This window comes from Cucurbita moschata, unplaced genomic scaffold (assembly GCF_002738365.1).
Source record: "Cucurbita moschata cultivar Rifu unplaced genomic scaffold, Cmos_1.0 Cmo_Scf00005, whole genome shotgun sequence".
Taxonomy (NCBI): Eukaryota; Viridiplantae; Streptophyta; class Magnoliopsida; order Cucurbitales; family Cucurbitaceae; genus Cucurbita; species Cucurbita moschata.
The window spans coordinates 5,847,897-5,861,810 of NW_019268521.1; the positions used below are offsets into that span (position 1 = coordinate 5,847,897).

The 13,914-nt window shown below is 41.0% G+C and overlaps 4 protein-coding genes and 1 long non-coding RNA gene across 11 annotated transcripts in view; all 5 read left to right on the forward strand.

Annotated features, from left to right (window-relative positions):
• Nucleotides 1–223: 223 nt before the first annotated feature.
• LOC111442670 lies at nucleotides 224–2,517 on the forward strand. Of its 2 annotated transcripts, XR_002710342.1 has the most exons (4): nucleotides 224–425; nucleotides 799–1,203; nucleotides 1,286–1,363; nucleotides 2,344–2,517. It is a non-coding gene; the product is annotated as an uncharacterized LOC111442670 (long non-coding RNA). The 2 variants fall into 2 exon arrangements; XR_002710341.1 differs by having other exon boundaries at nucleotides 799–1,363.
• A 495-nt stretch (nucleotides 2,518–3,012) lies between these two features.
• Nucleotides 3,013–4,638, forward strand: LOC111443444 (isoflavone 3'-hydroxylase-like). Its single transcript, XM_023081251.1, has 2 exons — nucleotides 3,013–4,083; nucleotides 4,519–4,638. The coding sequence occupies exons 1-2, from the start codon at nucleotides 3,150–3,152 to the stop codon at nucleotides 4,539–4,541; spliced, it is 957 nt and encodes a 318-aa protein (XP_022937019.1). The 5' UTR covers nucleotides 3,013–3,149; the 3' UTR covers nucleotides 4,542–4,638.
• A 1,037-nt stretch (nucleotides 4,639–5,675) lies between these two features.
• LOC111443663 (MFP1 attachment factor 1-like) lies at nucleotides 5,676–6,559 on the forward strand. Its single transcript, XM_023081579.1, has one exon. The coding sequence runs from the start codon at nucleotides 5,814–5,816 to the stop codon at nucleotides 6,267–6,269; it is 456 nt and encodes a 151-aa protein (XP_022937347.1). The 5' UTR covers nucleotides 5,676–5,813; the 3' UTR covers nucleotides 6,270–6,559.
• A 4,560-nt stretch (nucleotides 6,560–11,119) lies between these two features.
• Nucleotides 11,120–12,179, forward strand: LOC111443649 (F-box protein GID2-like). 2 transcript variants are annotated; one of them, XM_023081557.1, is made up of 2 exons: nucleotides 11,120–11,310; nucleotides 11,354–12,179. In XM_023081557.1, the coding sequence occupies exon 2, from the start codon at nucleotides 11,439–11,441 to the stop codon at nucleotides 11,970–11,972; it is 534 nt and encodes a 177-aa protein (XP_022937325.1). In that variant the 5' UTR covers nucleotides 11,120–11,310; nucleotides 11,354–11,438; the 3' UTR covers nucleotides 11,973–12,179. The 2 variants fall into 2 exon arrangements, with proteins under 2 accessions (XP_022937325.1, XP_022937326.1); XM_023081558.1 differs by having other exon boundaries at nucleotides 11,120–11,297; nucleotides 11,353–12,179.
• Nucleotides 12,180–13,253: 1,074 nt separating this feature from the next.
• LOC111443289 (protein MRG1-like) overlaps nucleotides 13,254–13,914 on the forward strand; it is a 6,495-nt gene continuing 5,834 nt past the window's right edge. The window contains exons 1-2 of one of the 5 annotated variants that reach the window (XM_023081049.1): nucleotides 13,254–13,604; nucleotides 13,725–13,778. In XM_023081049.1, coding sequence (XP_022936817.1) covers nucleotides 13,434–13,604; nucleotides 13,725–13,778 — 225 coding nt within the window. In that variant the 5' untranslated portion in view covers nucleotides 13,254–13,433. The remainder of the gene's footprint in view (nucleotides 13,605–13,724; nucleotides 13,779–13,914) is intronic. The other 4 variants (XM_023081048.1, XM_023081047.1, XM_023081051.1 and 1 more) reach the window with 4 other exon arrangements.

Below are 13,914 nucleotides of genomic sequence, written 5' to 3' on the forward strand. Positions count from 1 at the left end.
AATTGGAGGTGAGGCAGCAAAATGAGTGGAAATAAAATAAGAACTTAATAATGAACTAAAATAAAATAAGAACTTAATAAAAATATGAGAGAAAAATGATGGAAAATTAAAAATACGGTCAAAGTCAACTCGAAAGGGTAATTTAGTCATTATACCCTCCTTCTCATTAAACCTCTGAAATTGAGGTTAGTGGGACATGATTAAAAGAAAAGGGTGGGGAAAAAGAAAAGAATAGGAAAGGAGGAGAGAAAGGAAGAAAGTTCTAGGGAGAGAGAAAGTTCTAGAGAGAGGGAGGTAACAGCCGCTCCGGCCACGAGGAGTCCGGTTCCGGCCGAGCCTTCTTCACCAAATCTTAACAGAACAAAAGGAGAACGTTCTTGACTCTCAAATCGTCCAAAACCGTCAAGGAAGAAGAAAATCCGTAGGTAAATTCTGAAACCAGTTATTTTCGGATTTTCCTTAGATCTGTTAGAAATATTGAGAGTTAGATTCCGAAATTTGAGTATGTTAATCTAGACAAGATTGCTGTCATAATTTGTGAAAGGAGCCTTGATTGATTCGGATAAAAAATAGGAGTTCCAATTTTCAATCAATGATTTGAATATTGATATCTCATGTCAACTTTGGACTGAGTTTGTTACCACTGTGGTTAGAAATAAATTACGAGAAAATACCTCTAAGTAGATGAGTATGAGATCTACAAATCTCGTGAAGGAATCATATTAATCCGAATCATATAGAAAGAAATACGAAAATGCAAAGAAAATAGAAAATAATCGGGTTTCTGGAAAATCGCAGAGGTGAGGAAGAAGACGAACGGCGGAGGGACGCGTGTCAGGCAAAGAGAGGGCCGCGCGTCGCCGTAGTGGTCGACACGTGGCAGGCGTGTATTGGTGGAGAAATTCAACGAAATACTTCGCGTCGGGCAGGATTCGAACGCTGGCAGCCGCTACTCGAGTCCGCGACCCGATGACCCGCGCGCAACCCGGATCACCGACCCGGCTTCGTGATGCCACGTGTCACTGTAAAAGAATTCGGATTTCCAGCGCGTCGTTCCGGTTTCGAACCGACGACCTCGATCTCGGCTGACCGTTCAGCGGGCGACACGTGGCAATACCGCAGCGCGCGTCTTCCTTCCCTCATGCGCGTCCGCGCGTAGTAATACTTTCCGCAGGCGCGTGTGAGCGCGTGCATACGCGTGAGGTGCTGTTTTCAGCCGGTTCGACTTCTGTTTTCCCGAATTTCCTCCCGATTCCAACTCTAACCCTACTTTTATATGAAATAGGACTTAAATAGAGAAAATCAGTATTTGTAGACACGCTATTGGTGTAGAAGCGCTAAACGAAGAACACGTGTCAATCAGGTAAGTCACCACACGGAACTTTAGAAAGAAATACTTGTAGGAGTTGCTTGGTTATGCATGCATGCTAGTTTAATTACCTTAGGTGGTAGCTTTCCATGATTGAATGTAAGCAATTTGATTGTTAAGAGTATGAATGTATTATGTAAAATATTATGAGAATTATCTGAGTGTTGCTATTATGTTTTAAGCTTCCGCTTTATATGTAAATGTTTAATTCATGCTGAAAGGAGAATGGGAACTTGTGATCTCTGCGCTCCGGGATTTGATGGATGTTATTGCCCTGTTGAGCATGTATGTTTATTTTGCTTGAATTTTGTATGATGATACTGGATGATAGTTGTGTACACACTTAGATAATTTCCACGAACCACAAGAATGATAAAGTCTAGGGATTTGTGGTTAGAGTGACTAGTCAGTAAGGTATAGACCTAACCTTTCCCTTACCCTTAGTAGTCTAACAGACCACCTCAGCATACGAGCAACCTCTAGAGTACCCTTAGGCTACTTGTGTGTGGGTGATGTTATAGCTTCGTGGGGGACCAGCGGATTCTTGATCAGGACTCGACTGCTCGATAGCCGTTTAGTATGGGAAACGGGATACCCACGTCGTAATTGACCGTTTAGCTAGATGGGATAGGGGAGGTAGCTCTCCCAAATACCGGGAATTACCATGGGGCTAGGAGTGCAGCTCACTTCCTAGGCAAGACCCCAGGTAATGTCATACCCATGCCGAGGTAGTCACTCGCAAGTCACCAGTCCCGAGTTAGCATAAAAGGAACTCTAGGGGTATAAATGAAAGGACTGAGAACCAAAGAAGCCCCAAAGGACAAATTCTAAAGAGCTAAGATCAGAACTAGATTTCCTAGAGCTAAAGAGAAGTCCGTGAAAATCTATTAAGCTGAGGTTGCGATGAAAGCCTACAAGTAGGTGGCTTACTGAGTATGATTTTTATACTCATTCCTATTTACTCTTTTTTTCAGGTACCGGTCGAGGTGGAGGAGCGTTCGAGAGTTATGCGGTCACAAAGGGGGTTAGCGTCAGTCCCTTGTCGGTCTTTTAGAGTCTTTTGTATTTCATTTTATGTTTGTAATAATTTCGAAACAAAACTTCTCTCTCTTGTTTTAATTCAATGGTATTTTTATCTTTTTACTTTACTTTACTTTTCTTTTTGTTTGTTTTCGTTTCCTCTTTTTAGTCACGATTCGATTTTTCGAAGCCTCGAAAATCGGGTCGTGACATACCATTTGTAACAATCCAAGTTCAAACCCACCGCTACCTCTTTGACCCGCTATATATAGTTGTCAATCTCATAATTTTAAAACACGTCTTTTAGTGAGAAGTTTCCACACACTTGTAACTCTTATTCATTCTTATGAATTACTAACTACTAACATAGGGTTGTTTTGAATTTAATGTTTGGAGGTGGGAATCTGAAGCTATCTTGATGAGGTGATTTAAGTTGAAGTTGGCTTTGCATACTTAATGGTATAGCCACATAGCATTTTGGGTAACGTAGGATATGAAGTTTTTGTTTGAGTATTTTCATTATTAGAATAGGGAATGCCTATCTGTCTTATTTATCAACAAAAGAAATAGAAGCTAAGAGAAGATCACGCAGTCTACTTTTATTTGGCACATTTCTCTCTCACTTGTTATCATTTTTTCTTCACCTCATTATCAAATGTCTTCTAATATATCCGTTACCTAACTCTGTAGCTTCTTATCCCAATTCCCCACCGTGCTAATTTCTTGTATAAAACCATGCAAAATTGAGCCCATTTTGGATATGCACCTGCAACAACTTCCAACATATTCATCCATGGAGGCTAACACAATTACATGGCTCTCTCTCTCGCTTCTCTTCACTCTTAGTCTTATTTACAAACTCAGAAAACAAAGCCCCAGAAGGTGTCCACCCAGCCCACCATCGCTTCCTCTCATCGGCCACCTTCATCTCCTCAAACAACCTTTCCACAGAGTGCTGCAGGATCTCTCCGACAAACACGGTCCAATTTTATCCCTTTCAATCGGTTCCCGTCCCATGGTGGTTATTTCCTCCCCAACCGCTGTCCGCGAGTGCTTTACCAAAAACGACATCGCCTTCGCCAACCGCCCTCGCTTGCTTTCTGGGAAGTACATGAACTACAACTACACCGGTGTGGCTGTTGCCTCCTACGGCCACCATTGGCGCAACATGCGCCGCGTAGCCACCAAAGAGCTACTCTCCAACCAACGCCTCGACACGTATCTCAATATTCGAGTGCAAGAGCTCAAATTATGTGTCAAGAATTTGTACGGCGAGACAGGGGAAAGTAGTGATTTTGTTCGCTTGGAGATGCAGTCCAAATTGAACGAGCTTTCTTTTAATACTGTTATGAGGATGGTGAGTGGGAAACGTTACTTTGGTGTAGATGTTGAGGATGTTGAGGAAGCGAGGGAGTTTAAGGAGATCATGAAGGAGCTTCTTCACTTAAGTGGGGCGTCGAATCCAGCTGATTTTTTGCCCATTTTGAGACTCTTTGATTATCAAGGACTTGAGAAGAGGATGGTGAAAGCCAGTGGTCGAGCTGATTTATTCCTACAAAAGCTGATTGATTGCGAGCGGGAAAGGCGAGCTTCTCGTTGGCCGGATGAAAAACATGGAAACAAGACCATGATTCAGAGCTTGCTATCCTTCCAAGAATCTCAACCTCAATATTACTCCGATGATATCATTAATGGTAACTTCAATCCCTGTGAGATCATACGTCGTTAGTGGAGAACTAAACATTATTTATACGGGTCTTCTTCTTAGTAAAAACGTTTTAAAATGTTGAGAGAGATGTATCCGCGAGAAGTCTTAGTCTTGAAATGGGTAGACACTAGATGGTGTGCCTACAAAGGCACTAGCTTCGAAGGGGTGGACTGTAAGATCTCACATCGGTTGAGATGAAGAACAACACATTCTTTATAAGGGTGTGGAAAACTTTCGGGATGTACACATTGGTTGGAATACTCTCCCTATGAGATACAATTTAAAACTTTGTAAGAAAGAAAACTCACAAGAAAAAGTCGAGATACAACAATATCTAGCGTGCATGCCCGTGACAAACACTTGAATATTATTTGTTATTTTGACATCATAAATTGTGAACTTTGGTGGTTATCTACTGCAGACGATGTTGATTGCGGGTACTGATACAACTACAGGAACAATAGAATGGGCGATGTCGCTACTTCTGAATCATCCCACGATAATGAATAAAGCTTGGAGCGAGATAAGAGAGTGCGTTGGGGAGAGTCGGCTGGTGGAGGAAGGCGATGTTAGCAGCCTAAAATACGTGGAAGCCATAATCTACGAGACTCTTCGACTGTTTCCAGTAGCTCCTCTGTTGGTGCCACACGAATCCTCTGAAGAGTGTAGAATTGAAGGATTTGACATACCCAAAGGCAGGATGCTATTGGTGAATGTTTGGGCCATCCATAGGGACCCTCAACTGTGGGAGGATCCCACTAGCTTCCGACCTGAGAGGTTTCTGAATTGGGAAGCTGCCGAGTCCCACAAATGGGTGCTGTTTGGAGTGGGGAGGGGGGCTTGTCCTGGGGCTGCCCTCGCCCACCGTGTCGTGGGCTTGACGCTGGCCACTTTGATTCAGTGCTTTGAGTGGCCGAGAGTTGGCGAAGAGCCAATTAGAGATTTGTCCATGTCACAATTTAGTGCAACTTATTTTAGTTTGAATTAGTTATGGAATATATGATATTCGTAATCTTCCAGAATATATTAGTTAGGAAATATATCTTAGATATCGTAGTAATCAGTTGAATTTGAATAGTAGTATATTTTATTTTATTATCAGGATTTAGTTAGTTTATATTTTCTTGGTAGATATTATTCAGTATCTTGTATCCTATTTAAAGGTCGTGAATATCAATGAAGATAGAACATTCAATCCCTTTTATTTTCCTCATTCTTAAATCTGTCTTCTTTCGTTGAGTAATAATATTTTCATATCTATGCACACTTTTAAGTGGTAGATATTGTGACAATCCGATGGAACTGGAATCCCTATGCCCAAAGCCATACCTTTGGAGGCAATGTGCAGAGCCCATAGCTCCATATGCTTCATTTACTCTCTCCGCTTTGATTTTACCACGTATTTTCTTCTTCTTTTTTTTATTTTTATTTTATTTATTTATTTTATTATTATCTGAAATAGTAATTAATATTAAAAGAAAAAAGAAAAAAGAAAAAGAGAAAAAGAGAAAAAAAAGAAAAAAAAAGAATGAAACGATCGATGGCCGAAACGCAGCGAATAATTTCGACCGTCGGATTCGCGATAATTAGTTCACGGTGGTCCGCAATAATGTCCCTTTACCTCCCTTGGGTTTCTTCTTAAGTGAACCTGCCCTTTTCCAATTCCAAATCTGAACCTTCTTACGCTTTTCCTGTTCTACTCTTCCCATCCGCATAATGTCTGAGACCGAGATCGCCACCGTGCCGACCACCGAACAGGATTCCCCAGGAGATCAGGCTAAGGAGTCACCCAAATCATCCAAGTCTTTTAGCACCTCCTTTAGTATTTGGCCGCCTTCGCAGCGCACTCGTGACGCTGTCATCAAACGCCTCATCGAGACGCTCTCCAACCCCTCTGTTCTCTCCAAGCGCTATGGCACTGTACCCCATGAAGAGGCCACCGATGCAGCGCGTCTTATAGAGGAGGAAGCTTATTCTTTCGCCGCTGCTAAAGCCAGCGCCGACGACGACGGGATCGAGATCCTTCAGCTTTATTCTAGGGAGATCAGCAAGCGCACTCTCGATACTGTCAAGGCTAGAGCTGCGTCCGATTCTACAGCTGAAAACGGGTCGTCTGCTCCTGTTGTATCGACCACCGACAAGGAGGAAACCCCATCTGTTCAAGAACCCTGATTTCTCCAGGATTTTGTTCTCGTAGAATGTGAATTAGGTTTTCAGACTGCTTCTTGAGGGTTGCGTTTACGGAGATCTGTTTGTATTGCTTATGAATGTCTGATACTTACATGAGAAACATAACCTTTGAATTTCAAAGTCTAGGACCCCCGCCCCTTTATCATGACTCGTGTTGTGCTTTTCTATTTATTTTATGATTTTTACAATTTAAAGCTGTGGTTTCATGGCATAAACTTGTTCTTGATCATCTGTGTTCCCGAGCATGTTTTGATTAGAATGTGGCTAACTCATTATCCAGGCCTCTCCATTGATATTTAATTTCCTTGCATAGTATTTTGTTTCATTGCTCCTGCTCTGGTTGTATTGTACTCAACTATGATTCTATGAATAGGGCTCAAGTTGTAGTACATTGACATTACAATCCGCTGCGAGGCATTGTAAGAAATTAGAGAGGTTTAAATGGCTTTTGTTTTTAGGTGCCCTTGGAAAATAGCTGCAACCCTTTGTTCCTATTGTGGTATATTTAAAGTCACTACATTGATGCATGAACCTCGTAGTTCATGGTGGAAGAATGCAAGTTGTCTGATGTTCATGTTTAGTTGGTTATGGGTTTTGAACCTGCGTATTGATTACAGCTCCTTGCAGCAACCCTTTGTCAAATCCCGGTGAAAAATGCATCTTTGGGATTGCGCGATTTGAGATGTTTGTGCAAGGTTCTATGGCCTTTTTTTTTTTTGTCTCATAATCCCATGTTTACTATTTCTCATTTGTTATCTTGATACCATGGACATTCCTTTGATGTTCTAAATTTGTTGACCACGAATTGTTCCCTGTGCTGTAGTGCTTGTGTTCAGTAATGCTTCACTAGATTTTGTAGATTAGTTTACTTCAATTGGGTATAGACGAGTATTCTTGGGGAAGTGTTTGATTTATTCTTTCAATTAATCAAATACAAATGTGTCTATTTGTTTGCCTATGCTTCCTCTTGATGTGGTACCATGCATTGCTAGTTTTCATTTTATGTTTCTGAAGTTATTCAGATTTGTATGGTGATCTACTGGAAGACTTATATTGGAAGACTTATATTGCTGTGGTATCATGCGTTGCTAATTTAGATTTGTATTGTGCTGTATGGTGATCTACTGGAAGACTTATATCTGTTCCAAATGAGTTCTGAATCCAAAAGGTCAAGTTCTTGATATGCAGTGTGGCATCAGTTTTTTTAGCTTGTTCTGCATTTTTCCACCAGATTTCTCAAATGTCATTGTCTTACACTACAAGTTTACCAACCATATTCATTTTTACCTCCTTTTCTCTAGCTAAGCGAAATAGGCTGGATGGGTAACTTATACCAAATGAACTGGGTTTGAGATTGATATGGGGCAGTGAAAATGTTTGGCTTCGGTACATGTTAATGCTTGTTGAATGAGTTGTTCTCATGGTTTATATATATGAACAGGATGTATTTTGAGACTGAATGAGCTTCTCCAGAATCAGGGAGTACATGCTCTGCCTCTGGTGTAGGTACCCAAAATAGAATCACCTCGACCCCTTGTAGATTTATGGATGTTTCTGTGTGACCCGTCTGGCGTATAGAGATGAGTGTTCGGCAACGAATTTGATCACCACGGTTGTAGGGGACTATGCTTCCAGAATTGTAAGCACCGGTTCACTGTCTCGCCTTGTCTGCGTGGTGCTCATATTTCCTATACAAATCTCGAAAAGCATTCAAGAACATGCCTGCATTCCCCCATCTTGGGCATTTGAAATAGAAGGTAAAGGCAAAACATTCATGGATTGAATCCAATCCATGGGTAAATTTGTGTGCTGAAACCATTTTGGAAACGCTGCTGTGATTGCAAGGAAAAAAGGCTGTTCAGCTTGAGAAAACTACAAAGAAGAAGGAATCTTATTCAAATCAAATGCTCATGTAAGCACATACGAAACTAACAACAAAAGAAGTGATGCTTTTAATCTGAAGTCATCAAACACCAACACACAAAACACGGGATTCCAATTCCAATATTAATAAACTAAACCCAAATACAAATATAAACAAAACCAATAAAAAGTGGTCAAACAAAATCTCGATTTCCACTTTGTTTCCATGTTGAAGCAAAGCAAGGATCTTCTTTTTAGGCCTCCATCCAGGAGGGCGCCGCATCCATCCATTTCAGCCCTAATCTAATCTAATCTTCCTCCATTTCTTCTACTCTTCGCTGTCCAATTCCAATGGTCAAATTTAAAGCTTTGTCCGTTTGTCTGATGCGATTGGAATCGTGATCGTGATCTATGTTTTTGGTACAAGAAAACAAAATAATTGAAACTTACGTTATTCATGACCCCAACTCTGTAATACGAATAAATGCAAAAACAAGATCTCCCTCGCTAAAACTGATACAAAAGTTTCAATTTTGTGTATAATTGTACAAAACAATGAAGAACAAGAAGAAGAAAAGGCAAAAACGGTCAATGTCCGGGACCTTTTTTACTAGGCCCAGACGCCAGCACGAAACTCAAGCTCCTAAATTCACTGTGACTGCTGCTACTTAATGAATTAACTTGGTCCCTAAAAGCTGCCACTCCAATTGCCTCCACACCTCCCATTGTCTCCTTCCCATCACCTAACTTCTCTGAAACTGATCTCAAGGTTCTGCCCTCGACCGTTAGGAAATGGGCCGACGCCACCATTAACAGAACACCCACAACAAAACAGAGACGCTTGCCTGATGCTGTGGCGCTCATTTCCATTGCCATTGATGTCTGGTAGAGTTGCTAAGTTTGTGAGTCTCAGTAAGCGAATTCGGGATATATATATGTGTGTGTGTGTGTGTGTATAAGGTAAAGGGCGAGTTGGTATTGAATTGTGAAGAATTTGGACGGTTAACGTGAGATTATTTGACACTGCTGCCCTCCAATATTTAAGGCTTTCAAATGCTCGTGACAAGATCGGTAATGTTCATCGATTGGGGGAATGGGTATTACGGCGTTTTCCCTTTTTCCTTTCTTGCAGTTGGGAGTTTGACTTTTGTTAAATTAAACGATACGCCTTGCGTTCAATTGTGGAACGAAATTGAAGCAATTTTCTTGATTTGGAATGGACAAATTTGCAGTGCAACCCCCACGCCAAGTTTTGACTTTGGTAACCCAGTGGATACTGAGGCAACCTGGTTGGATGTGATTGGTGGGTGGTTTCAAAGCTCTCTCCTTTTTGTGCTTAGAATATGGAACTTCTTTTCCTTCAAATCAAACTTTTGACCTAAATTTGAGATGCTAATGTCTTCCAATTGAGGTTGGTCGATTTGACAACTACCTTTACCTCACCGTCGTCCCCACCACGACGCTCTGCTTTTTGCAGACACAAGAAACTCAAAAAAGCTTACTTTCCGGACACAGTAGCTTTCTTCCACTAATTACTCTTATCCAAGTTAATAACTTGATAATATAGATTTGAAGAGACAAACCCCCCATAAATCAATACCTCATACTTCAATGTCTTCAAACCTTAGGCCATAATTTTCGTGACTTTTGTTCTAATTAAACCTGCAAAAGAAATTTCAATGAGTGCCACCATGTATAATTTATTATAACCCAAATGGGGGAAAGGAGATTTTGGCAACGCTCGTGATCGGGTTGCCTTATTGACCGAATGGTGGAAAAACACAGCGGCCGTTGCCGCCGCATCCGGCGGTTGCCACGGTGGCCACCAACTTTGAGTTCACATTAGTAGCGAAAAAATGTGAAACCCCATTCTTGGATTTGTCCTGTGGGTCACGGATTCAGATTGCACCGCCCACTCTCCCGGAATTCCTGATCGTTGATTTTGTGTGTTGTAAAGTGGGTTGTTGGAGAGTCGGAGATGGAGATATTCAGTATCTTTCATTCCCCTATATATATATATAGAGATATGCGTGTGTGCGTGGTGATTACTGGATGATATGTTCCTTTCAAACGCCATTTCAAGGCAAGATAGATAGACAGACAATGAAGTCCATCATTTTCATTCGGATCATCTCAATTGTGTGGCTCCTTTTACACACCAATGGGTCTCCCCCGACCAAAATAAACAACATCTACTAACTGTGTAACAATGTAATAGCCGTCCTTTTTATTAGGAGCTTTTAAACAAATAGGAGATTTTTCCCAGGTTATAGTAGAAAAACAAAACCAAATCAATATTAAGAGTGAGACTTAATTATTATAAATATTTGTTGCTTAGTTATTATGAATATTTGTTAAACAAAGAAATCATTCCCCATGAAGAAAAAATAAATAAAAGGATAAGAATTGATTTTGTTTAATTTGTTTGGTGTAAAAGTAGAGAAAGTATGGTATAAAAATGCCAAAAACATCATTTTCAGATACGATTCTCGAAAATATTGCTTGGAATGTTTGAGGCAAAAAACCAAAAATCAGGATAGAAGAAGTATGAATGTGTAGCAGTAATTAAAAGCAATAGAAAGCTACTTTAATCCCAACTCCCAACCATTTTACCTTTACCTTTATTTACATTTACATATTTCATTTGGTGGCCTTAAAAAATAGTTGAACAACCAATTTGTAATTTTGACCAAACTCAACTCAAATCTACATGATCCATTAAACTCATCTAATGTTTTGTATTAGATTAGTATTACAATTTAGAAGAAAAGTAAAAGAGAGAGTTGGGTGGAGGTGTATCCAAACAGGGGGGAGGGTTAGGAATAGGGATAGTAGGAATAGGGATAGTAGGAATAGGGATAGTAGGAATAGGGATAGTAGGAATAGGGATAGTAGGAATAGGGATAGTAGGAATAGGGATAGTAGGAATAGGGATAGTAGGAATAGGGATAGTAGGAATAGGGATAGGAAGCGTGGTATATCGGGGTTGAGGAGTTGGGTATCCGTGAAAACAAACATGAAAATGGTGATAATGAGAAGGAGACAGAAGGCGAAGAGAGAGTTGGTGAAATTGGAGAAAAGACATCCGCATCCAGGTGCATTCAATTCTCATCTTGTCCTCTTCCTAACCCTTCAAACCTTATGCTTTAACTCTCTCTTCACCACCACCACTCTTCTCCTACTTCCTCCTCCCTCTTACCCAATTCCTCAATCCCTTTTCTTCCCCGCGGTTTCTTTTCGTTACTTGTAAAGGGCTAAGAGGGTTTTCCATTTCTCTGGTATTTGGAGATGAAGCGAGTTGTTCCGGAGGGGAAAGGGGATCGGAAGACGGAGAAGAAACCCAGGGCGGTTTCCCATGACTGTGATGGAGGAGGCGTCTCCGACAAGACTGGATTTATGAATTTGGATGATAATTTGCTGTTTGAGGTTTTTAAGCATGTGGATGCCAGGACTCTGGCCATGGCGGCCTGTGTGAGCAAGCAATGGCACAAAACCGCTGAAGATGAACGGCTTTGGGAGCTGATCTGCACTAGGCACTGGGCTAACACCGGCTGTGGCAATCAACAACTCCGATCTGTAGTTCTGGCCCTCGGTGGCTTCCGCCGCCTTCACTCGCTCTTCATCTGGCCTCTTACCAAGCCCCAGTCCTCCTCCTCCTCCACATCTTCGTCCGCTTCCTCCTCGTCGCCGTGGTCTCCGTTCCCGGCGATGATTGGGTCGAAGCCGCCAGCCCGGTGGGGGAAGGATGAGGTCCATCTCTCACTCTCGCTTCTCTCAATTCGATACTACGAAAAGATGAATTTCAGCAGCAGAGGCAGATGAAGGGAGCTCCATCCATGTTCAGTCCTCATTTAACCATTTTCCTTTTTCAAGTTTTCCGATTGAAATTTCCCTTTCAATTCAATCTGTTCTGGATTTGATCTGGGGTTTGTTTGTTTGATTTCTTTTTTCTTTTTGTGGGTTAATTAGATGTGTATCATGTTCATGTGTGTACTCTATGATATAAGATAAGATAACATTAATTTCCAACTTCTGTCTCTGGTTTATTTATGTATGAAGAAGAAATGAAAAAAGGAAATGGAAAGTCCGGATGAGTCTGTGATGCAGATGAGATGGGAAGAAGATGGCCCATAAATGGAATAGCTGTGATTGATCAAGAAAATGATGAAGGGGGAAAGAGAAGAGATGACAGGTGTAAAATTAGGGGCGTGGCCTTGCCTTCCCAGGTTTGCGTTGGGCTGTGGGACAGGCGATTGCCAATGCCCCATTCGCCCCCAGACAAATAGCATAAGACAAAGAGCTGAGTTGCCTTTTGGAAAAATAAGAGAATACAATGAGATCTCACAATAGCCATACCCATCACACAACAGCCATGCCCATGTGTTCTTTTCTCATAGTTGCCTTCCCTCTTTTGCGCTGCCTTCCTTTTCCATGGAATCTACCTATTATCTTTTTTATTATTATTATTATTCGGGGTCAGGTATGCTAGAAGGTATAATATCCAAGCTACCGTTGTAAGGTTAAAATTAGTATTGAATCGAAGAATACAATAGAAGTATGAATCATTTATTGTGGTTGAGGGCTATGGGCAGCGCGTTTGTAGGGGAGATGTTGAGATCAGTGATGGCTTGGTCGAAGTTTAATTACTGGTAAGGGTAGTTTTGTTGATCATTGGCTTAGCCTCATGGTCTGTGAGGACGTTACTTTCCGTTTTCTTGAACGTATGAGACTAATAGTACAACATATTGGATAAGGCAGCATTGGGAATCGAATGGGAGTGTTTGGGCTGTAGATGCTTCCTCTGGCCCAGATGGCGCTGGTGTTCAATTTCGTTTCGGCCCACGCCCATATATATTCTAGTACCACTCATCTTGCGACAACCAGGTATGTCCGAGGTGGTCTTAAAACCAATTTCATGTATACTTGTACAATGTTCTATATTCATGTATTTGAATAGAATAGAACAGAGACTGTCCAATTGGAAAAATTTTAAATTAGCTATTCATTTCATTTAGGAATTTTAATTAATTTATTTTTTAATATAATAAAAAGGTGTACATAATAAGAGCTTGCGAGGCTAAGATAGTGGATGGTACGTAGGAAGACGGGGGAAAGGCCCAATTAGTGCGATTAAAAACCCCCCGGCATTCCATTCGATTCCATTCCAAAAGGGAGGAAACCCCAGCAGCAGTAGTTGAAGGAGTCCTCCTTGCTTCTTCTTCTCGTCCTGAACTGGAACCCAACTCGATTCTCAACTAACCATTCATCAAAGTAGCTATCCAAATGGGAAGCCCTGATAGTCGGGTTGCTTCCGATTCCGCCGACACTACATCCAAGAATGACTCTGAAGACGACGACGAAAATGGAGTCCACAGCCCGCCTTCCCATCCCTGTCCTTTCTCCGAAGGAGAGAAGGTCCTCGCTTTTCATAGCTTTCTCATATATGAAGCTAAGGTTCCATCTCTTTTCACCCCCCTTCTGGAGTTGTAGTGTAATTTTATTTTCTTTTTCCTTTTTCCTTTTTTTGTTGCTTGCTGGCTGAAACGTGCTTCTCTAATTTAGTGGAAGAAGTAGGCTGATTTTTACTTACTTCAAACCCCTGTTGAACAACAAAGGGATGATCACAATGTGAGGACGCATTTTGAGTTGCCAGCTAAACGAAAAGAAATTAGCAAGATTTGATTTCGAACCACTTAATTCACTTTTTTTTTTTTTTTTTTTTTTTTTTTTTTTTTTTTTTTTTTTTTTTTTTTTTTTTTTTTTT

What these genes read in the sequence shown, in the direction of transcription:
- LOC111443663 (XM_023081579.1), top strand. Translation starts at nt 5,814, where the DNA reads ATGTCTGAGACCGAGATCGCCACCGTGCCGACCACCGAACAGGATTCC.
- LOC111443444 (XM_023081251.1), top strand. Translation starts at nt 3,150, where the DNA reads ATGCACCTGCAACAACTTCCAACATATTCATCCATGGAGGCTAACACA. An exon ending in CTCCGATGATATCATTAATG is followed by an intron (nt 4,084 to 4,518) that starts GTAACTTCAATC and finishes TATCTACTGCAG; the next exon opens with ACGATGTTGATTGCGGGTAC.
- LOC111443649 (XM_023081557.1), top strand. Translation starts at nt 11,439, where the DNA reads ATGAAGCGAGTTGTTCCGGAGGGGAAAGGGGATCGGAAGACGGAGAAG.